Source organism: Gigantopelta aegis, chromosome 1 (assembly GCF_016097555.1).
Source record: "Gigantopelta aegis isolate Gae_Host chromosome 1, Gae_host_genome, whole genome shotgun sequence".
NCBI classification, from domain to species: Eukaryota; Metazoa; Mollusca; class Gastropoda; order Neomphalida; family Peltospiridae; genus Gigantopelta; species Gigantopelta aegis.
Genome location: NC_054699.1, coordinates 30,343,250 through 30,368,060, shown reverse-complemented (window position 1 = coordinate 30,368,060; position 24,811 = coordinate 30,343,250). Strand labels below are relative to the sequence as shown.

The 24,811-nt window shown below is 39.6% G+C and overlaps 1 protein-coding gene across 1 annotated transcript in view; it reads right to left on the bottom strand.

The window, feature by feature from the left end:
- Positions 1-489: 489 nt before the first annotated feature.
- Positions 490-24,811, bottom strand: part of LOC121373490 (protein FAM124A-like) — a 96,749-nt gene continuing 72,427 nt past the window's right edge. Inside the window, exon 3 of the mRNA XM_041500162.1 lies at positions 490-3,025. Within this exon, the coding sequence (XP_041356096.1) occupies positions 2,040-3,025 (986 nt within the window). The 3' untranslated portion in view covers positions 490-2,039. The remainder of the gene's footprint in view (positions 3,026-24,811) is intronic.

Below are 24,811 nucleotides of genomic sequence, written 5' to 3'. Positions count from 1 at the left end.
AGTGCACACAATGAACTATTTATAATCGATATATCAGTGTAACAAGATAAAAATGGACAGTGTTTTTCTTGTACTAACACAATTGATAACTGATGCTATACATTTGGCGCCAAATGCTCATTTCCGGTTAATTTTAGAAGCTTGTTGTTTGGGTAACGTAAGAAATCAGCAAAGAAGATAATAAAATAAATATTAAAGCTGCAATCTCGAGTATGTTTTTAATATTTACGTTTTTGGAATAAATAATCTATTTTAAATTGATTAAATTTATGGTTCCTTTTAGGTCACACAAAGTCATTAAGAAGCTGTGGGAGAGTTCCACTCTTTGAACTCTTTAGTTACACAAGGATCTAAAAAAAAGGCTGCCAGACATTATATATATATATATATATATATATATATATATATATATATATATATATATATATATATATTTCAAGACAGTTTACGATATCAGTGGCGTGTTCAGGCGCAAAGACCATTTTTGAACATGCCTCAGTTGAAAACATGCAAATTCGTTAAAACAAAGGGCGGGACATGACCCAGTAGGTAAAGCGCTTGCCTAGTGCGCTGTCGGTCTAGGATCGATCCCCGTTAGTGGGCTCATTGGTCTATTTCTCGTTCTAGCCAGTGCTCCACAACGTGTAACAAAGGCCGTGATATGTACTATCGTGTCTGTGGGATGCGATATATAAAATACCCCTTGCTACTAATAGAAAGTAGTCAACTGCGTGGTGTCAGTGGGTTTCCTCTCTCATTATCGGTGTGGTCCTTAATCATATGTCTGACGTCATATAACCGTAATAGAAATGTGTTGAGTTAGTCTTTAAATAAAATATTATTTCCTTCTTTCCTTCCTTTCTTCGTTAAAACAATAGCGGGGTTGCAGCTTTAAAATTTAAATGATGTTAAATATGATATAATTCACTTCTAGATTCATTATTCTTCGACTATCATCTCCTTTTTGTAGGTGGAAATGAGTTGGGTTTTTTAATCTCCTGGACGGGATAAAAGAATATGTTAATACGTACCAATATACAACATGTACTTTACATATATGTAAATGTAATTAAATATGAAACTGAACATGGTTTCACATAAAATAAAAATGGACATAAAATTAAAAGAATAATTGTGCCAGAATAGCCTTGAAGATCTACTGAAGACAATTCTGAAGGTGGTCGGGGGTTGGGGGTGATTTCATAACACAACTGCTATTTTGGATCTTCTCCTGGTTACTTCTTCTACACCATATTTTAGAATGAAAATCAGACTAATAAATGCAAAAGAATATGCCATTATTGTTGTATAGCCAGTGTATTCACTTCTGAAGTTCCATTTAAGATCCAAGGCCGTTGGTCTTGGTGCTTATATCATAGTATTTGTCTTCTAAATAACAAACCTTACAACAGTCTCATAAATAAGTTACATTAAACATATCACACCATGATGGCAACATGATGATGTCAGCTCATAACAACACTATCCAACTGCACTAACTAATGTTTGAACACAATATTGAAATTCCGTTCTACATATGAGAACATATAGTATACGGAAGCTACAACTGACACCTCTCACGTGAATTATGTATCTTTCCCGTGGATCACGTTAGTCTCACGTTTGTTCCTTTAGCTGTCACACTCTTGATCTCACAGCTATCTCACGTTTGATCCCACATCTGTGATGCTGTTGTTTCAACGGCTGTGATGCTCTCTTTGCAATAACACGTTCACAGTAGTCTAATAGTGAGATTTTCATAATATCTGAAACGTAAGATCTTTGTAATACCCTAAAGATGAGACGTCCATAATACTTGAGATGTGAGATGTTCGTAATACCCGAAACGTGAGACCGTTATAATACCCTAAACATGAGATGTACTTAATACTTGAGATGTGAGATGTTCGTAATATCCGACAAATGATTCCAGTATAATATGAACATATTAAAATGCATTTTTGTACAATGTCTGTACAATTATATGTACTGCTTTTGCTTTACAGTACTCAGGTCAGTTTGTTTACATGTATAGTGTGTTATACGAAGAAACTCTGTTGTTGTTGTTGTTGTTGTTGCCGTTGTTGTTGATGTTTATTCTTGAATGGTTTTGGAGGAATCGGAGGTGGCGTTTTCTCAAAGGTCAGAGAGATCGCTGGAGACAGTTTGTCAAACGTTGACATCGTTGGATTGCCCACGACTTCCAGCAACACCGAATTCCCATCATGGTCCGTCGTCTGCCACCTGTTATCTGAGATAGGTTGACAGATGTTTGGAAACAGTGGAACAATATGGCCGACGTCCGAGACTTTAAACTGCAGCGTAACAGAATCGAGGAGTTTCGGTTTGTTCCCGTTAGGAAGTCTCTTCAGCGCAAACTGAACATCGTAGTGAATCTGTGTGTGGACCACAAACATACAGAAGTCCGATCTCTGCAGATCTGCATTGGTTCCAAGAATCAGCTTGTAAAACTCCAAAGTATCATCCCAATTCTCTGCACTGGCGTATATCACAATTCTGATATGCTCCTTCCCATAATGCACCTGTCTAACGGCCCACAGGGGGAGATCATCGGACGTGTAGTAGAACTCTTGAGAGTTATAAGGATAAGGATTGAGCGTGCCGTTCTTCAAATGTTCCGAGTGGTGAAACTTCCACGGGCATTTCTCGAAATGATGTCTGGCTGACTGGATCCTCTCACACCCCAGCATGCCTTCCTCGTGGAGGAACACGATCACAGCGAGGCTCGGAATCACATCCGGGTCCGTCGTGCTGTCGCCTCGCTCTCGGCTGCAGCGAGACTCTCGCTCGGTGATCTTGAAGAGGTGCATGTCGGGATCGATCCAGTTGACGATCGGCTGGAATAGGTCGAAGAGCGGCAAGATCTCGTGCGTGTCCGCGAAGAACTGGATGGAGATTCGGTTGGGGTCGTTCTGGGACAGGGAGTCCGTGTCGGAGCCGGACAGACTAGCGTTTTCACTTTCCGTCTCCGACCGCGTCGAACTCATGGAAGAGATACTGCTGCCTGGAATGGGAAAAAAAGATTATAACTAAAAATAAATATAACCATGTTTCATTCCATCAACAGCCATAAGATATACTGCTGCCTGGAATGGGGAAAAAAGAGATCACAATTAAAATAAATATGTTTCATTCCATCAACAGCCATAAGAGATGATGCTGCCTGGAATGGGAAAAAAGAGATTGCAATTAAAAATAAATATAACCATGTTTCATTCCATCAACAGCCATAAGATATACTTCTGCCTGGAATGGGAAAAAGAGATCACAATTAAAATAAATATGTTTTATTCCATCAACAGCCATAAGAGATACTGCTGCCTGGAATGGGAAAAAAAGATTATAACTAAAAATAAATATAACCATGTTTCATTCCATCAACAGCCATAAGATATACTGCTGCCTGGAATGGGGAAAAAAGAGATCACAATTAAAATAAATATGTTTCATTCCATCAACAGCCATAAGAGATGATGCTGCCTGGAATGGGAAAAAAGAGATTGCAATTAAAAATAAATATAACCATGTTTCATTCCATCAACAGCCATAAGATACACTGCTGCCTGGAATGGGGAAAAAAGAGATTACAATTAAAATAAATATGTTTTATTCCATCAACAGCCATAAGAGATACTGCTGCCTGGAATGGGAAAAAAAGATTATAACCATAAATAAATATAACCATGTTTCATTCCATCAACAGCCATAAGATATACTGCTGCCTGGAATGGGGAAAAAAGAGATTGCAATTAAAAATAAATATAACGATGTTTCATTCCATCAACAGCCATAAGATATACTGCTGCCTGGAATGGGGAAAAAAGAGATTACAATTAAAATAAATATGTTTCATTCCATCAACAGCCATAAGAGATGATGCTGCCTGGAATGGGAAATTATTTTTACAATTATTTAAAACAAATATAATCAACTGCTCAGTTCCATATGGCTAAAAGATCTAAAGAATAAGCCGACTTTTCAAGAGATGATGCTGCCTGGAATGGGAAAAAAGAGATTGCAATTAAAAATAAATATAACCATGTTTCATTCCATCAACAGCCATAAGATACACTGCTGCCTGGAATGGGGAAAAAAGAGATTACAATTAAAATAAATATGTTTTATTCCATCAACAGCCATAAGAGATACTGCTGCCTGGAATGGGAAAAAAAGATTATAACCATAAATAAATATAACCATGTTTCATTCCATCAACAGCCATAAGATATACTGCTGCCTGGAATGGGGAAAAAAGAGATTGCAATTAAAAATAAATATAACGATGTTTCATTCCATCAACAGCCATAAGATATACTGCTGCCTGGAATGGGGAAAAAAGAGATTACAATTAAAATAAATATGTTTCATTCCATCAACAGCCATAAGAGATGATGCTGCCTGGAATGGGAAATTATTTTTACAATTATTTAAAACAAATATAATCAACTGCTCAGTTCCATATGGCTAAAAGATCTAAAGAATAAGCCGACTTTTCAAGAGATGGTGCTGCCTGGAAATGAAAAATAATATCATTTAAAATAATTATAACTACATGTATATGTCACTCAATCAAGAGACATGTGTTGGAGCAAAATCTCAAATTCGGGCAAACATTATAGAGATATTCGGGGAAAATGTGCTAACCGGCAACTTTCCATCATTCTACTCTCAGAATTAGTTGTAATCGGTGTAAAAATGCGTAGTATTTCAATTTAGACCTTAAACAGACGTTTGGTAGAAATGTTAATATGATTAAAATTAATGTTGTTATCCAGATTCGGGCATTTTCGTTTAATTCTGGCAAAAACCAGCCTGTCCCCTCCCTACAAAAATGGGAACCCGTACGCCCATGAATACAGAGATGTAATGTGGGTCTGGATGACAGTAATGTGGGTCTGGATGACAGTAATGTGGTACTGAATGTCAGTAATGTGGGTCTGGATGACAGTAATGTGGTACTGAATGTCAGTAATGTGGGTCTGGATGACAGTAATGTGGTACTGAATGTCAGTAATGTGGGTCTGGATGACAGTAATGTGGTACTGAATGTCAGTAATGTGGGTCTGGATAACAGTAATGTGGTACTGAATGTCAGTAACACAGTTAAAGGGACAGACCCTAGTGATTAAACACTAAGGCATATTTTCACTATTAGAGCCGTTTGTGATAACTGAAATCAAACATTACAAATATTTTTTTGTTTAGATAATCCATTTCCGTACAACCGAAGTGTTTCTGGTCATCCTGGTGTTTTTTCTAATACCACACAATGCATTTTTTTTTCATAGTTTAAAAGACGCACGTGAGTTTGAGAAATAACAGTTATGGAGTCGAGTTTTAGTCTGTTTTAAAAATAATATTAATTTTCACCGTTTCAACGTCACAGACTCTTGTTTAACTCTCTTGTAACGTTATCCAAATGTGTTACAGCTTTGTAACGTAACCAAACTTAGTGTCCATTTTTGACGGATTGAAACTAGGGTCTGCGCCTTTAACGTCCCCTGATACTATGGATGCGGATTATGGTAGCACTCAATATTTTCAGTTACTATTAAATGTGTTCCCTTAAAAATATCATCCTTTAACAACAGCTAAGTTAACCAATTCCTGTTCACAAAAAAAACACAAGTGGCTAAAAGGTAGTGTATATTTGGTTAAGTTAAAACAACCCCATCTGTTTTCTTCATAACGACCCTTCTAAGAACTGTCAAAATCGTACCTCTGCCTAAGATGTGTGAAAAGGAAGTCTTGCCAATACACGTGTATATGCAATAGTCGTTAGTCGGCAACATCTTAAAAATGGCGGTCCCTTTACAATATTCCTTCTGCTGTAGCAGTACATTTCGATATAGTGTATTAGTGTAACTCGTAACAGGCACGGGGGGGGGTGGGGTGGGGGCTGGGGTTCTTTAGGCCCCCCTCCAATATATTTTGAATAAAAATTAGTAGTAGTAGTAAATCTTAAGGCAGAGATGAATTTTACTTGTAGAATGCAGGAAATTGCATTTCAGGACATCTAGTTTTAAAAAATTTACGGGGGAGCATAGGCGTATCCCCAACCCCCTAGAAACTTTGCTTTGTCACACCCCCAACCTATGTCTATTTGCTTCCGCCGTGCCTGCGTAAGCTATATAACAAGATATAACCTTATTCTTGAAACATGGGGAGATACCATGTTCAGGAGGACGAACGGTCGCAGTCGCTAGCTAAACTGGTTTTTGTTCCTAAACGTTAGATGAATGTGATATGATAGAAGACTATGGTACCAGTCAAAATTTTCAAGAACACGCCACTGGTGTACGATTATTTATTGCAGTCGTTCTGTTTACATAACTGGATCGCCCAGTGCCTAAGCTTTTACACGTAACTGTTTAAACCCATCTGATCGTATACATCCATCGCTTTTAGATATTAGATTTCAGGGCTTCTGGAATTTTTATATCCACTAGCCATGGTATCAGTGATATTAAAAATTTACTAGCCACGATTACCAATTCACTAGCCCTACTTTTCTTTAAGTTAATAAAATTTTACTAAATAATAGTAATGATCAGATATGTCACCTAAACACAGATATGGAGCTTAAAGACACTAACATTGGTGGGTTGGGTCGGGGAAATGATAGTCATATTTACAAAGTAGGCTTAACTGCAACATTTGACAAAAACATTCACAAGCCATCGGGCATAGCAATAGTAGTTATTTACTAGCCCAACATTGAATATCACTAGCCATGAGAGTGGGGCTACCATAATCTAGAAGCCCTGTATTAGACATCAAACAGCACTTGAATCGATAATGCTACTTTAATACCCAAAATTACGTCATATACTAAAATAGAAAAATATCTTTATATGATGGCTTATCGCAGATTATTCGCATTATGTTATAATACAATATGCTTTGCACTAACTTACCTTATATTTCATTCGATTTAAAACAGATTGCCTTCATTGGCATCAGAGACATGACTGAACAATTAAATTGAAATTCAAAGTAGCTATTTGTATTGTTTGGCGGATATGGCATTGCTGACAATGGACAAAACATAAGACTCGTTCTGAACTCGTTAACAACAAGCCAAGGATCAGAGAAATAAAACAGTTTGTAAGGCGGAACATGGCAGCCATTGTTCGAATGTTGTTTCATGTGGATAAAGCCCTGGAAAATGTGTTTATTAAAGATTACGTCGATCCTGCGCTAAATAAATAAATGCGGAAAAGTTTGATGACGGGACAATAAGGGTGCTGTAAAGACTATGTGAAACACCATGTCCTGACAGGGCGTGGAGAGGATGATGATGATGATGACGATGATGACGACGATGGAAAAGGATGACGATTGTAGTGGTGTTGATTGTGATGATGATGATGGTGGTGGTGGTGGTGGTGGTGATGATAGTGGTGGTGATGATGATGGCGATAATGAAAAATGATGATGATGGTAGTGGTGGTGGTGGTGATGATGGCGGTGATGATAAGGATGATACTGATGATGAGGTTGGTGATGATGAGGTTGTTGATGATGATGGTAGTGGTGATGATCATAATGCTGATGCCAATGGTGATGACGATGTAATTTACTTTCATACCTTTTATAGAATAAGGAATCGGATGCAATTTATTACTGATAATCAGTCTGCACCTACCGATCAATTAATATTGGTCTTAACACGGCCTACTCTTATCGATTAGCAGCAAAAGCTATTTTATATGCACTTTTCCACAGACAGGACAGCACCTTTGATGTAGAACCGACGTATTTAACTGGAACATTATTGAAAGGATGGGGGGAGGGGGGTGTGCTGTTGGGTTTCTTCTTGTAGTGTGGGTATTAGTGGTTAATATGTGTAATATTTGTTATCAGCCAAAATAATCAATGTATGGTATTTAGCGTTAAACATAGGGTTATTGTTGTATTAGAGCGGGAATCGTTGTCTACCCGTGTTTTCGCTATATAACTATCTCTAGCTGAGAGAGCGAACATAACCCAGGGCCGTAGCTAGTGGAGCGGGTTGGAGGGACAAGGGGGCAGTTGCCTCGCCCCAGAATTTTTTTAGAGAAACTTAAGGAAATTCTCTTCTTAACCGTTTAAGGAATTTTATACTATTAACTACTCAGTTGCCCCCCCCCCCCCCCCCGCCCAAAAAAAGAAAAGAAAAAAAGTCCTAGTTATGGCCCTAGAACCAGTATAACGAAAGATTTTTATTATTATATATATATATTTTTTTTTTTTTTTGCTTTCTTTTTCACTGTCTGGCTCACCACAGACTAGGCTTGCGTGAGTGACACGAGAACAAAACGATCGTTCTCGCAATTTTCAGGTCTGTATATACTAGTATGTATGGGCAAGACATCTCGATGACTGCCAGTTGTAATAAAACGAATTAACGATGAACCGATTAAAAAACAAAAAACAATATCAACAAATATATTAATATATAATATGATTTCTGTAGTTTATGTTTAAACGTTTTCATTCTAAATTCAACAAACAATGCATGTATAAATATACTCTGAATTAAAATGCCTTTCTCGGATATCGTATCCATTTCAACTTATTTCCGTGCTTATATCCAATTAAGGTTCAAGCACGCTGTCCTGTTCACACATCTCAGCTATTTGGGCTGTCTGTCCAGGACAGTGAGTTAGTTGTTAGTTGGAGAGAAGAGGGTGTAGTGGCGTTACACCTACCCACTGAGCCCTTAAGAACTCGCTCAGGGTTGGAGCCGGTACCGGGCTACGAACCCTGTACCTACCAACATGTAGTCCGATGGCTTAACCACGACACCACCTAGGCTGGTTATCGTATCCAACATGACCGACATACTCTCTGAAACTGGTTAACCAAGTATTTTAAATATGAAACAAACTGATGCAAGGTACATTGTGACATGATTGACATATTCGTTCTAAGATCCAAAAATACGTACAGACTCCGAGTGTAGGTATTCGACATAATACACTAACAAAAGAACTGAGATTGTAGACTTGCTGCGGTGTGAACTCTAAACTATACTGTTACTGTAGATAAATAGTAAAATCTGTTTTGAAATTATTGTGATGAAATTAATGATAAAAGTTTGTTTTGTTTTACAAAACCACAGTAAAGCACATGGCTTAATTAATCATCGGCTATTGGATGTCAAACATTATAGGAATCTGGAAATTCTGACACAGTCTTCAAAAGACCTGTTACATTTTCGTATTATCAGCAAGGGCTCTTTTATAAACACTTTTACATGCATACGGACAGCAGATACCACGACTTTTGATTTACCAGTCGTTGAGTATTGGTTGGGACGAGATAAACCCCAATGGATCTGCGAAGGAATTCTATCCTATGACCCAAATACCTCATCTGTCTCTCTGTCTGTCTCCCTGTGTCTGTGTGTGTGTCTCTCTCTCTCTCTCTCTCTCTCTCTCTCTCTCTCTCTCTCTCTTCCTCTCTCTCTCTCTCTCTCTCTCTGTGCGTGTGTCTGTCTGTGTCTCTCTCTGTCTGTATGTCTGTCTGTCTCATTGTCTATATCTCTGTCTGTCTGCCTGTGTCTGTGTCTGTCTGTCTGTTGTCTCTCTCTCTCTCTCTCTCTCTCTCTCTCTCTCTCTCTCTCTCTCTCTCTCTCTCTCTCTCTCTCTCTCTCTCTCTCTCTCTCTCTCTCTCTCTCTCTCAGTTTCTCTCTCTGTCTGTCTCTTTCATTTTCCCTTTCTCTCTTTCACGTAACTGTTATCACAATCATTCATATACTGACATGGCCTTAATCCAGTGACTTCGCCAAGACGGGTCGATCTTACGACCTATCGCATCTCAGAGGTGGTACCTCCATCGCTGAACTATATGACGTTCCAGGTGCATAGGTGTGTCATTAAATGCCCCCTTTATTTTTAGAAAGTCTAACCATTCCATTATTCGTGTACACACGCTCGGCTATTATCGGGTGGGTAACGGACACTAAAAGGTACGTGACATGGTTGACGTATGTTTACCACGCCCTGACCATTGGGTGTGGAATCTCAATATGACACTTGGGTGGCAGGAAAGCGGTCAACTCGGAAACACAGTAACACAAAGCAACAAGTAGAACTGAGGTAATGGGGAAACCGTGCACGTGTTTCCTACAATGCAGGGCCGAAATTAAAGCTGGGCCATAATGTCACTGACCCTATTTTGGGAGTGTTTACCTTTTCTGATTCGAATAAAATGCATTTGGAGTGTTTACAAATATAAGGACACCTAGTAATACGTTTGATTTTTTTCGGTTATAGATAGACCAAGCAAGAAATGATAGGTTTTATCAGAGACGGTTTAAGGATCCACGGGGCCTGTAGCACAAATATATATTTTGCAACCCCCCTCGGGGAGAGGGGAAATATGACGTGGAGAAAATAAATGTACACATCACTGCGGGGCCCCCCTAAAACGCGGGTTCCGTAGCACGTGCTACATGTGCTACCATGTGCTACTAGGATAAACCGGCTCTGGGTTTTATATAATTTAACGGTAAAATAAGAAGTAATAACGGAAAATATTTTACACTGCCTAATTACTAGGCTACTAGGATCGAGGACTTTCAAGGAGACAAGATTTTGGTAAATCCCTGAGTTTCCACACGTTTGGGGATCCCAAAAGTTCGAATATATTGTCATAAACTTCCAATTTTTGTAGAAGGGCAGACTGTTTTTTGCCCGAATCTGGATAATAACGTTTATTTATATAAGCATTACTACTAAACAGCATAAGGGCTACAAACGAATCACTACGCATTTTTTCATGGATTACATCTAATTTCATGGGTAGAATGATGGAAGAAAAACATGGTGAAAAGGTCTCAAGTTAGGACATTTTGCCCAAATAGTGAATAATTTTTGGCCGAATTTGAGGATTTGCCAACCAGTCTCGTACAGGGTTTTAACTGCCGCCTAAAGAAGCCATCTCCTGGCAGTAACTAACATTTTGGCGTGGGTTGCGGTGTAGAGAGTGGGAGTGGTGATGGTGGCGGTCGAAAATTATAGTAGCGATGGAAAATACATTATATCATTCATCAACTTACGTTAAGTAACCTGCATTATCGTCATTGACAGGAGAAAGTTCAAGTTTGTTTTGTTTAACGACACCACTAGATCACATTGATTTATTAATCCACGGATATTGGATGTCAAGCATTTGGTTATTTTGACATTTATTATAGTCTTAGAGAGAAAACTCGCTACATGTTTCCATTAGTAGCAAGGGATCTTTTATATGCACCATCCCACAGACAGGATAGTACATACCACGGCCTTTATTACACCAGTTGTGGAGCAATGGCTGGAACGAGAAAAGACCCAATGGATCCACCGACGAGGATCGATCCTAGACCAACCGCACATCAAGCGAACGCTTTACCACTGGGCTACGTCCCGCTACACATTAAACAAAACATAAATTATTTACTAAAAAAAAACCCAAAACAACAACAACAAAAAACATTTTTGTAGGAGGATGGGACTGATTATATGGTCCTTAATTCAGATGTTCTAACTACCATCGAAGCCGATGTCAAATGCCTATGAGAACCAGTCTAATATTTCTCAGCCTCGTTTTGATCGGGAGGGAGTGGGAGGTTGCGTTTGACTCTGCACAATCTTATATCCACTTGGGTCGCTTCAAATGTCGTTCCTAATTGCTTGAATACTGTGTATGAATAATAACACGTCTTAAAGATTCTTTGATATTTGTGGCAGAGCTAGAGACAGAAATAGAAAGAGTTGATGGGTATATCAATTAAGGAACTGCGCATTACTCCCACAACGGCATTATGGGATTTCTCCAACGCAAGATGACGTCACCGCTGTCAGTTTGTACAGGACACAGAAGAGCAGAGATCAAAAGAAGATATTTTCGGTTCTAATTTAGATAATCCTGGAAACCAAAACAATATTCTAAATTAAAACTAATTTGATCTATTTTAAGATTGAACCATGGCAAATACTCTTGTCTTGACAATGCTTGTAATGTTACGCCCACGTTAACAAACGTTCTGGGAATATTGCTATAGAAATACACGTCTCCAAAGTTCAAGGTACATAAGCGTATGAGATGGGGTGTAGGAGGAAGGGGTTACCGAGTTGGAACAAATCCTCAAATTCGGGCAAACATTATAGATATTCGGGCAAAATGTGCTTACCTAAGACCTTTTTTACCATTTATTTCCAACAATTTACCCCCAAAATTAGTTGTAATCCGTGTAAAAATGCACAGTGATTCGTTTGCAACCCTATATAGCTGTTTGGAAGTAATGCTAATATGATTCGGGCATTATCATTTCATTCGGGAGGGAGAGAGAGAGAGAGAGAGAGAGAGAGAGAGAGAGAGAGAGAGAGAGAGAGAGAGAGAGAGGAGAGAGAGAGAGAGAGAGAGAGAGAGAGAGAGAGACACACACACACACACACACACGCACACAGAGAGACAGAGAGAGAAAGAGAGACACACGCACACAGAGAGACAGAGAGAGAGAGAGAGAGACGCACACAGAGAGACAGAGAGAGTATGTGTGTGAGAGAGAGAGAGAGAGTGAGAGAGAGAGAGAGAGAGGGGGGGGGGGGGGTGCGGGGGCAACTATTTTTAATCACCAATTTGTGTTGGGTGAGTATACCCGTGGAGTTAGCCACGTAATAAGGTGTATGAAAATAAAAATGTACTTGCAAAAGAATTTCAGAATGAATGAATGTACAATGTATAACGACACCCCAGCACAAAAAATACATCGGATATTAGGTATGAAGGAATGGTAAATACTAAATATATGATACAAAGATCAGTGCAATAAAAACAAATGAAACCCCACAAAACCCCCCACAAAAAAACAACAACAACACCCCATCACCAACAACAGCACTATTTCAGACTTGGTATTGATACTAATCATGTTACATTCCACTCCATCCCCCACTAATTTTTGGAAGATCCTTTGGAGAAATTCCGAAAGATTTGCAAGCGGCTGATGTTACTGGAAGAGTTGAAAGTCTGCGACCGACCTCGGTGGTGTCGGACTACAGGCTGGTAGGTACAGGTTTCGCAGCCCGGTACCGGCTCCAACCCAGAGCGAGTTCTTAAGGACTCAATGGGTAGGTGTAAGGCCACTACACCCTCTTCTCTCTCTCACTAACCACTAACCGACTAACAACTATCTCACTGTCCTGGACAGACAGCCCAGATAGCTGAGGTGTGTGCCCAGGACATCGTGCTTGAACCTTAATTAGAGATAAGCACGAAAATAAGTTGAAATGAATGAAAGTCTGCAGAGACTCTTACCTCCGCTTACTCCCACCACTAGCTCTCATCCTGCTACAACACCAACGCAAATCTCATTCTTAACGCCCACAAACAGACGTTGACGGTATCAAAACAAAAACATTGTGCCAACAATAGAATACTAAGATTTCAGCGGCCATGTCTTAAGAGACATTCATTCCCATAACACCATCTGAGCTATGAATAGCCAATGGCGCTAATTAAGTGGCACTGTAATCATTGAGGTGCTAATTTTGGGGCTTACTCCCATTTGGTGGAATTCCCAATTGGTCGAACTGCTAAAACAACAATAGATATGGTTCAGTAATTTTACTGGCATGCATGTTGTTACCCTGGTCATTATAATGAACTGTTCCAGATTATTTGGAAACCGATTATTATTGTATAGATGATATAGATATCGCTTAACGCATAAAGTATGCAAATATGACAAATATCGAAATAATCCATGTATTGAATGTAGTGAATATCTGTAATTAATTAAAAAAAGGTCTCCATCTAAAAATGGTTTTTTTTCACAAAAAGCAAAACATTTTTCAACATTTTAAAAAATTCATTCTTTCAAGTAGACGTGCAAGTACAAATGCAGCAGTTTCTTTCAGAATATTACACTCACAATGTCACAATCACTGCAGCTTCATGAGGTGACCAAAACTTGTATAAACATGAAGAGGCCATGTTCATTACATACACAGGTAATCAGGTAGTTGTTATATAACAGACAAGTACTTATTTTTCGACCAATTGGGAATTCGACCAAATGGGACGTCACCAATTTTGGAGACTGGGTGGGCGCTATATTTGGGTGAACGATATGCATGGTCATGCATCTCCCTCCCCCCCCCCCCCCCCCCCCCCCTCCCTCCTGCCCCGGAACCACCCACTGGCTATGTCAGAGGCTGGATCCGTGGTCGGCGTGCCTGAACCTTCAAGGATATGGGCACGTTAATAGAGTTCCCAATCCCAACCCATCTCTCTCGGGTCAGGGGTCAGGGGCCAGGGGTCAGACCCTAGTGGATATAGGCATGTAAAACAAGTTTCTAGTTCATGGTCATGCCAGGGTCCGGACCCGAGGGAGACATGCCTAAACCTTCAATGGATATAGGCATGTAAAACAGGTTTTGAGATTTGAGACATGGTTACTAGTCGTTCGCCAAAAACAAACATATTCAGCTAATAATAGTGTGCTAAGATTCTGATCATTCACTAAGATTTCTGCAAGCTTGTGTTAAAAGACATTCATCCCCCTTAATAGCATATGAGCCATCAGAACAGAACAGAACAGAATAGAACTTTATTACGCCTAGGCCGTTAGACAACGGCATATGGGGAAACATGAACAATTACATAATATAATATGTGACAAGACAGGACAGGGTTTACAGAAGAACATTAAATAGTAAATAATATAGTTAGTATATGGATAGTTAAACCAATGGTTCTATTAATGGTCCTATATTAAGGTGCTAATTAACTAGCTATATTCTCTTGTAACGGCCATTCATCATTCAACTTATTTTCCTGCTTATATACAATTAAGGTTCAAGCACGCCGTCCTGGGCACACACCGCAGCTATCTGGGCTGTCTGTCCAGGACAGTGGATTAGGTGTTAGTTGGTTTGTGGTTAGTGAGAGAGAAGAGGGTGTAGTGGCCTTACATCTACCCACAGAGCCCTTAAGAACTCGCTCTGGGTTGGAGCCGGTACCGGGCTGCGAACCCTGTACCTACCAGCCTGTAGTCCGATGGCTTAACCACTACAACACCGAGGCCGGTGGCCATCGTCAGGTCGTTAATTACTCATGTGTGGAATCCTCAAGTCCATTAACATCCAGCCGCTAATTACTGATCCGTGAAGACAGGTAATCCAGGTGTCAAGTCATAGTCTGTTAGGTAGGGTTCACAACACTGGGATGTTATATCCTCCGCACACCCAGAGCGCGTGTACAGCGATAGGAGCGCACATTGTTGACAGCCGCAATAATGCACTGAAGTAGCTATATTAAGGTGCTGATGTGGGGAAAACGATTTGGTTAGTTTGTCTGCGGGGACAGAATTTAAGTGGGCCCCCATCTCTCTCCAGCTGAATAATATGGGCATTCGGGTAAACAAATATGTATACCATTTCCATAATGAAAATTCAGCAAAACTGACAATGAAGTTTCATCCATCGGATTAGTCTGGGTAAAGGTATGACCCCCCAAAACCCTACCACATCGAATTCCATACTATAACGTCATGTATGCTTAGGTCTGTCTATCCAATACTGAGAAAGACAATTAAATGTGCTATTGGTAAATATGGTACAGATATGATTCAAACTCTTCCAACTGTACCCACACTTTGTTTTGTTTGAGAACACCACTAGAGCCGATTGACTGATTCACTAATTATCAGTCACTGAATGTCAAACATTAACAGTAAGGGATATTTAAATATGCACTTTCCCACAGACAGGACAACACATACCATGGTCTTTGATATTACAGTCACTAAAAACTGGTTAAGAAAGGAAAAACCCAACTGGTATGCAGAGGAGATTCGATCATACAAACTCCGAATTCTCATATCTAAGACAAAGAAAGAAAGAAAGAAATGTTTTATTTAAAGACGCACTCAACACATTGTATTTACGGTTATATGGCGTCAGACATATGGTTAAGGACCACACAGATTTTGAGAGGAAACCCGCTGTCGCCACTACATGGGCTACTCTTCCGATTAGCAGCAAGGGATCTTTTATTTGCGCTTCCCACAGGCAGGATAGCACAAACCATTGCGTTTGTTGAACCAGTTATGGATCACTGGTCGGTGCAAGTGGTTTACACCTACCCATTGAGCCTTACGGAGTACTCACTCAGGGTTTGGAGCCGGTATCTGGATTAAAAATCCCATGCCTCGACTGGGATCCGAACCCAGTACCTACCAGCCTGTTGACCGATGGCCTAACCACGACGCCACCGAGGCCGGTAAGACAAACAAAAGACCTACGAGTCTAAACGGTCACCTGAGTAAATTTTTGACCCGACCTACAAAAACTCAAGGAGTACACGACATCCATTTTTCTGGGGGTCACGATGACCAATTTTACTATTTTAAATTTGTGTAATGTTTCTCCATGAGTCTTGGAGATTCTCACTCAATTTAGCTGGAAATGGTCTAGTAGTTGTGAAGAAATTACCGTTTAAATGCAACAGAAAACCAAACATTAATGTAATTCACAACTTTGATAAATCATTATATATATGATGAAAATTCGATTATACAGGCACGATGGAAGAAAGTAAACATTGTAATGAGGTGGGGGTGGGCTGACTGAGATCGAGGGCGCAAAGCACAGTTTCTAGAGGGTTCGAGGTGTTCTCCCCCGTAAAAGATGTTCTGAAATGCAATTTCCAGCATTCTACAAGTAAAGATTTACTATTAGTACTATTTTTTATTCAGAATTATTGGGGGACTAGAGCATCCCCCCCCCCCAGCCTCCCTCCTGCCCCGCCGTGCCTGTTATAGCAAATTGTCCAATATGTTTCTGCATATGCCAAGGAAGCTTCCCGCAAAATGTGGTTGGAAATGGTCAAGTAGTTTTGAAGAAGAAGTCGAAAATATGAAAAGTTAGTACGCATGACGGTCGACGCACGATGAAGGACGAAAATGGATCGCAATAGGTCATTTCAGACCTTGGCTCAAGTGACCTAAAGAGATATGCTAAATATGCTACTACAAATTCCACCCCACCGCCCCACTATTTACCCACTAGTATACACGACAATCCAATAAAAACTCGGTTAATAACTCACAGTTTTCCATTTCTCGATCAAGCCTCCACACAACAGCCACCCATAAGAAGAAAAAAAAATGTACTCTAAAAAATTTCGCAGGCGAGTACAATGAATGTACAGGTGGTATAAGATGTATTGTAAACAATGTCACAGTCGGTAGGAAAATTCTGTGAAAAGTCATTACAGGTGTCTAAGTCTTGTTTACGTTGTTGATTACAGGCTATTGCCTCTAGCTCTCACGGCAACAAAGGCCCGGTTTCTTCTGCTACGATGCCTCACAATGGCTGCCTGACCCAGTTAATTATATGTGTCTTAATGAAGTATATACATGAGGTGATCCGCACATTCAGTGATAACTTAATAACAGTGTTTATTATCCAATCTACGCCTGGATGGTTACGAAAATCTCAATAACCAGTCTGAATGGAATATCAGATAAAGCTATCGAATTTAAGTCGGGTGAATATACTGGTAGCTAGGCTCAGTGTAAAATGCAACAAGTGTTCCACGACTGGTATATCAATAACTAAACTAACCTCACTGACGTAGTGGTCAACGAATCGGAATATTTGTTTAACGACACCTCAGTACATGTTAACACTACGGCTTAACACATGGTTAATTCAATACTGGCCAGTACTTTGATCAGGAGAGAGAGAGAGAGAGCGAGAGAGAGAGAGAGAGAGAGAGAGAGAGAGAGAGAGAGAGAGAGAGAGAGAGAGAGGGGGGGGTGGGGGTGGGGGGGGGTGAGGGGGGGGGGGGTGGGGGGGGGGGGGAGAGACATATACAGAGAGAGAGGGAGAGCCATATATACGCACACACAGAGTGAGAGAGAGAGAGAGACAGGGGGGGGGAGAGACATATACACACAGAGAAGAGAGGGAGAGACATATATATATATATATATATATATATATATATATATATATAGAGAGAGAGAGAGAGAGAGAGAGAGAGAGAGAGAGAGAGAGAGAGATGTGGCTTATGTCTGTGCAAAACATATTGCCAGAATTGAATACCCAGTGAACCTTAGATATAAGTACGAAAATAATTAATTACAATGATGATGATGATGATGATAATCATCATCATCGCCATCATCAGGAATATAGTATTATTTGTCTTATATTTGTGAACGGGTCTTTTTAGGGGGTTAAAGAAAACACGTAGCAAATCAAAATGGGGTCGTATAGGGACCAGTTATCCCCCCCCCCTACAACACACACACGCACGCACGCACGCACGCACGCACGCACACACACACACATTCACACACACCAGGTCTGTGTTCAGTCAGATCGAGCGGGAAAATGTCCGCTAGACTGGTTTATGCGCTTTCACGGTAAACCAAATGGCCACGTCGGGAACCAATCAAATAGTTTGAGAACGTTAGCAAAAGGTTTGTTGGCTGAACTTGGGGCTGTTTCTTTGTTTACTGACCCTCCCACTTGTATTTTTAGACTGGTACGACCCAACACAATCACTAGTATTAGAAACATCACATCCTTAGAACCATATTATGTCTGTATAAATTGACGATGCCCGATCAAATGGATCAAGGTTAAGGTTTAAAATGCCAGTCACAGCAAGGTGTTTCTGGGCATGCCCAGCTTAGGCACAGGTTCCGGCTTGTAACGAGGGGGCAGTGTGCAACACCCAGACCCTAGGTGACGGGATTACCATAATGCGGGCTGGACATTTCATCGCGACTACCGCAAAGCGGTCTGTCGTAATAAGGCTCGGACAGGCATCCATGTGTAAATCGTGAAATTTCACGATGTCTTCGAGAGACATTTCTCAGCTTAAAGAGACTGTGTCTCAGTTTGCTGTCTTGTGTTTTCGACTAAAGGTGTCTTTTTAACGACCAACATTAGGAACTAAATACATTTTCTTTTTAGAACGACAGTATCTGAATAATATATATAATGATTTTGTGGGATTGTTTGTGTTTTTTGTGGGGGGGGGGGGGGGGGGGGGGGGGGGGGGGGGTTATTATCGTACTAATGTTTATAATAGTTTAAACATAATTTTAGTTTCATACGTACGAACGTATTGGGAGGTAAAATCGCCTTTGGCTAATGCCAGCATTAGGACAATCTGAACGATATTGGATTATAGATTTGGACACGTATTCTAAACAAAAGCAAAATGGATTTAACATGCAAGTCAGAAAAATCTTACAATGGAAGCAAACTCGCGACTGTCTCTTTAAAATTAGGGGCGAGATCTAGCGCAGTCGACATTATATGAAGGCAAGCTTCCTTCAGCAATACTAAAAGCAACCCGGTCGGTCTAGGATCGATCCCCGTCAGTGGGTCCGTTGGGCTATTTCTTGTTCCAGCCATTGCACCATGACTTGTATATCAAAGGCCGTGGTTATGCTATTCTGTCTGTGGGATGGTGCATATAAATGATCCCTTGCTACTAATGAAAAAAAAAAAGTTACGGATTTCCTCTCTAAGACTATATGTCAAAATTACTAAATATTTGACATCCAATAGCCGATGATTAATAAATCAATGTGCTCTAGTGGTGTCGTTAAAACGAACAGAAAGTTTGAATGAAATGCATACATTAGATGTTTGTTTGTTTTGTTTAACGACACCACTAGAGCACATTGATTTATTAATCATCGGCTATTAGATGTCACACATATGGTAATTTTGACAGCCATAGAGATGAAACCCGCTACATTTTTCCATTAGTAGCAAGAGATCTTTTATATGCACTATCCCACAGACAGGATAGCACATACCACAGCCTTTGATATACCAGTCGCGGTATACTAAGTGGAACGAGAAATAGCCCAGTCGGCCCACCGACGGGGATCGATCCCAAACTGGCCGCGCATCAAGCGAGTGCTTTACCACTGGGCTATGCCCCGCCCCGCATACATTAGAATAACAACAAACATCTGACGTGCAGTGAATATCATTCAAATATTGAAACTAAGTGCCATCATGTCAGAAAAATATCGCACAATGTTGAATACAAGACCGAATGCACATCTTGTATTTGTTTATATCGAAATCTCTCGAATCTTAGTACTTTAATGAAAATATGACCAGCCGAATGGCGCAAAATTGTCTCTCCGGTGTTGTGTTTAACACCGCACTCACGGACATCCCGAATTAAGTCTTGCAAAACATTTTTTTCTCAACTGTAAATAACATCATTTTATTGCGACCGCGTCCAAGGCATGCTACACATGTGATGTGCGTCAAACCAGATGACGCTAAGATACCAGGATAAAAGAGGCGGGTTAACTCCCTTGTTTCTTGCATGTGACACTTCCCGAATGGATGACATATCGAAACAAGGCGGCTCCAAAATGGTAAAGATCTCAAAATAAATATTGCTATTTGTAAAATCATATTTGTGTCATAGCCACATTATGCAAGAGTTCGTGAGGTGGAGCGAAATGATTCCGGGGAAATGTGATAACATCCGGCTGTCGATGCAATTCAAAAATAAATGTCGCCATTTTGAAATATACGTATTTTTATAAATAACGAACAAATATAGAGGTAAAGAAAGAATTACATTTTAAAAGTATGTAGTGTAAGGTCTCACTACACAGATGTCATCTGCCATTGAAACCCATGTTAAACTGCCCAACTTCAAGCGAAGATTGCCCATAGAATGGGTTCTCGTTGGCACTAACAACATACACCATTGCGAACATACATGATATAAGCATTTATATTCACTCCAAAATTGTGAACATTTCCGTCTCAGTTTTTTGCTATATGACCGCATCTGGCTGTAGTACCGGTCCGAACAGGTGGTTCATTAACCGATTCACTCCGGCTGTCACTTGCGCTATATATCCATGTCCCAAAAGGTCGATGCACAATATTACAAAATAACATGGGCAAAATACACCCAGAAGGCTTACCATTAAACATACATATTGTTTTAATTCTTCACCATTTCCTAGAAGTGAATATGTGAACCATAACATGTGCCACAATTAGGAACTATAGTGGACCGTGATGAATGAACTCTCACACGGAAGTGATCTGTGTTTTGAGACCTAAGTTAAAACGTAATTATAAGATATTAAACGAGCTTCCATTTCGTATCATGTTTATGTCCCGAGTGAAATCATTTTCAGTTGTCACGAGCTTTAGCGAGTGACAATGAAAATTATTTATGGTGACTGGCACGTCGAAGTCAAGCTAGTCAAAGCGAAGTTTCAGCTCACTTCGCCCACTCGGGTGATCCCTGTCTTTTATATATATATATATGTACTCTCCAACAGACAGGACAGCATATACAGCGGCGTTTGATATACAAGTCGTGGGATACTGGCTGGGACGTGGGGGGAGGGGGAGAGAGGGACAAAACCCAAAAGGTTCGCCACCTCAACCTAAGCACGTCAGGTGTCACGCCGTGAAGGTCATGACAAAATCGTTACTGTTTGAGAGAAAACAGCGTGTGTAGCGATTTTCACCGATGCACAAAATCGTTTTCTGGGAATTCCACTGTTAAAATTGAGTTCAGTTTCAAGGCTCATATAGACTGGACGCGGCGCGTGCGTGCGGTCTGATTATTTAAGGGCGCAGTATAAAAATTATTAACCCCCGTCTCCCCATTATTTATTTTTTGGACTTAAAATTTTAAATTTCAAAATTGTCCCTATTAATTAGGAAGTTCCTGTCCCGAGTCAGGCCCTCGATTATATCGGAGGTCGGACTTGGGATGGGCGTGTTCGAAACCCCAGTGGTATATGAACACGATACACTAGTTAAAATGAAATGGTCTGACTACTGGGTCTGCGCCTTGCATTTTGGGTACATGCATCATATACGAATTTTTAAATGCTGATTGCCGCATGCGTTTTGCACACATCCAGTCGCTCTCATTGAAACTAATGTTTTTCGATTTTTTTTTAATCGAACCGCACGCACGCGCTGCATCCAATTTATATGAGCATTTAGCGAGATGCCCGTAGTAAATAACTTCATTTGCATATTACTTACCTAACTGGGAAAAATGGTAATTGAGCTACAGATAAGACAGACTGGTGTAACACTATGACCCTTGACTCTAGGGGTGCTACACTGGTATATTCTATACGTCACAGTACTATAAATAAAATTCCCCATAATTGGTGCTTTTAACCAACTTCTTCAGGCCCGTAGCCAATGTGGGGGGCGGTCCTTACCGGTGATTTTGTTTCTCTTTTTTTCAATATTCGTCAACACAAAATTGCTTCGTGCCTCACCACAACCTTAAACGACCCCACCATCTCAAAATCCTGGCTACGGGCCTGTTCGTCGTAGTTTGTAGTTACGATCACACCATCCCTACATTCAGCGACGGCGAGCGACGTTAGCGTTCGCTAATTATCTGACTGGTTCCCGATGTGGTGATTTTGTTTAACGAAAAGCATATTAAACAGTCTAGAGAACGCATAAACGTGTTCGGTCTGGCTGAACGCAGTCCTATATTAGTACTACCGTAAACAAAAACAAGTAATATAATATATAGTTCCATCAGCACAACTCCGCTTGATATCAGAACCAGGTCTCACCACCCTGTTTGAGTTTCTTTGATTACTGATCTATTAAATGTGATTACTGTTGATTTTTGTTGTTATTGTTGTTGTACACAATTAAAAGGAAATGGAAAAGATTTTAAACTAGGAACCATTAACTGTCATACTGACAAGTTTATTTATATTATTTATGTCGATTAAAGCGCCAGCACTACTGAACGTCGTGTTGTATCGTGGAGTTTTGTAAACATATCGAAATAGCCAGCAAGCGAGATCTGCTCGATTTAACATGGTTAATAGCTTTCAAGCAATTTAGTTACGGTTATTGAGAACAGAATTGATAAACTGGCACAACAGGCCTGATATTGTTAAAGTTTTTTTTGTGTCGCCAAACAGCGTGCACCATTAATCAGCGGCGAAATACAAACAATAGGCGTATACCCCGGTTTGGACGGGTTAAAATGACAAGCAGTACGACATCCAACTTGCTGGTATGTTTTAAAGGAAAACATATGCATGCAGTGCAACTCTAATGTTTAAATCGTGCATAGCCAAATATCATCAACAAAAACATTGCATGAAAAAGGTAGCCTACATTGTTTTGAAAATGGTATGTTTCTCACTTCCATTGCCGTGTATAAATAATTGTGATATCGAAATGGTTTCATGGATGTTATGTTTCGTACACGTCCACCCCAAACTCTATATGTAGCAAACATATAACGTATGTTTTACTACGTTATAAGCTATATTTATATACTATTGATAAAATATCATATTTACTCATTTTCTCAATTGTATTATATCTGTACCGCTACCAATATTATGATTGTACTATTTGTGCTCCTGTAAATCATGTCCTACCATTGAACACATGTCATATGCCGTAGAATACGGCCTGGGTGTAATAAATTCTTGTCTTGTCTTGTCTCTCTTCTCCGATAACATGACAACGACATTTGAGAAATATCACTGGCAGGCAATAGTCATAATTATGATAATAAATAAACCGGAATGAGTATGAACACAGATACACCCTCTATAAAGGACAGGTCTTACAGAAAGCACAATGTGCCCTTGAAGCAGGAGTCTGAATTTGGTATCCATGAGCTTCCTAGAAATTGTAATCATCTCGAGGAGCGAAGTAAACAAAATAATATATTATATGTGATTAAAGCTAAATTGTGTTTGGATTATGAATTCTTAGTCAAGGCTTCAGTCTTGTTGTATCATGCATTTGTCAAGATACACTTATGTCGTTCAGTAAAATAAAATGCAATGAAAGATTTTTGTTTTGTTTAATAATATCCGAGTCACCACTGAAAAAAGATATTTACGAACATTTTGACTGTCGAATATTCAGGTTCATCGTTTTAGAAGGTATTGTTCGGAAGTAATGACCAACCAACCCAGTCACCCCCTAAAATAAAAACTAAGAAAAAGTATCACACCCCACATATTAAAAACAACAAATAGTAACTAGAACGTTCGCAGATATGTTCGTTACGAAGTTGTGGTTATTTTTTTTACCAATCTAATTAAAATTAGCTCAATTATTACATGTGGATCTACATTTTATAATGCAAACGGCACAAGCCTTATTGATTACTTACTTGTTAGTGATTCCTTGTTAAGACAAATTCAAGAATTCAAGTCAGGAATATTTAACTGTTTCTCAGACCATTCACCAGTTAGTTTTAAAATAACCCATTTACTTAACCATACCATTACAGAGATACAAGACAGTCAGTCACACACCAGTATAAAATGGAATGACGTAAACACTTTAAAGATTGTTGATGAACTTATTGAAAATATTGACGAGTTATTGACTTTTTTTTACTATTAATGATAATAGCCACGAAAATGTAAACGTATGTGTAGATAACTTTGTACACAAACTCAACGAAATCATACAGCCTTATTGTTCAGTTACAGTTAAGAAAGCAAATCCAATGAAAGACGCCATTAGTCATGACAATAAGCCTTGGTTTAATGAGTTGTGCAAGAAACGCTATCTTGAATACAGAAAAGCCATACAAAAGTTTAATGCAAATAAAAATAATATGAATAGAATTGAGCTTGTCCGTGCTAAACAAATATACAAGACACTGCAATATAAACTTAAACGAAAATACAAATCTCAACAGCGTAATATGCTTAATTACTTAAGGAGACATAACCCTAGGAAATTCTACAAACACTTTCAAAAACGTAAGC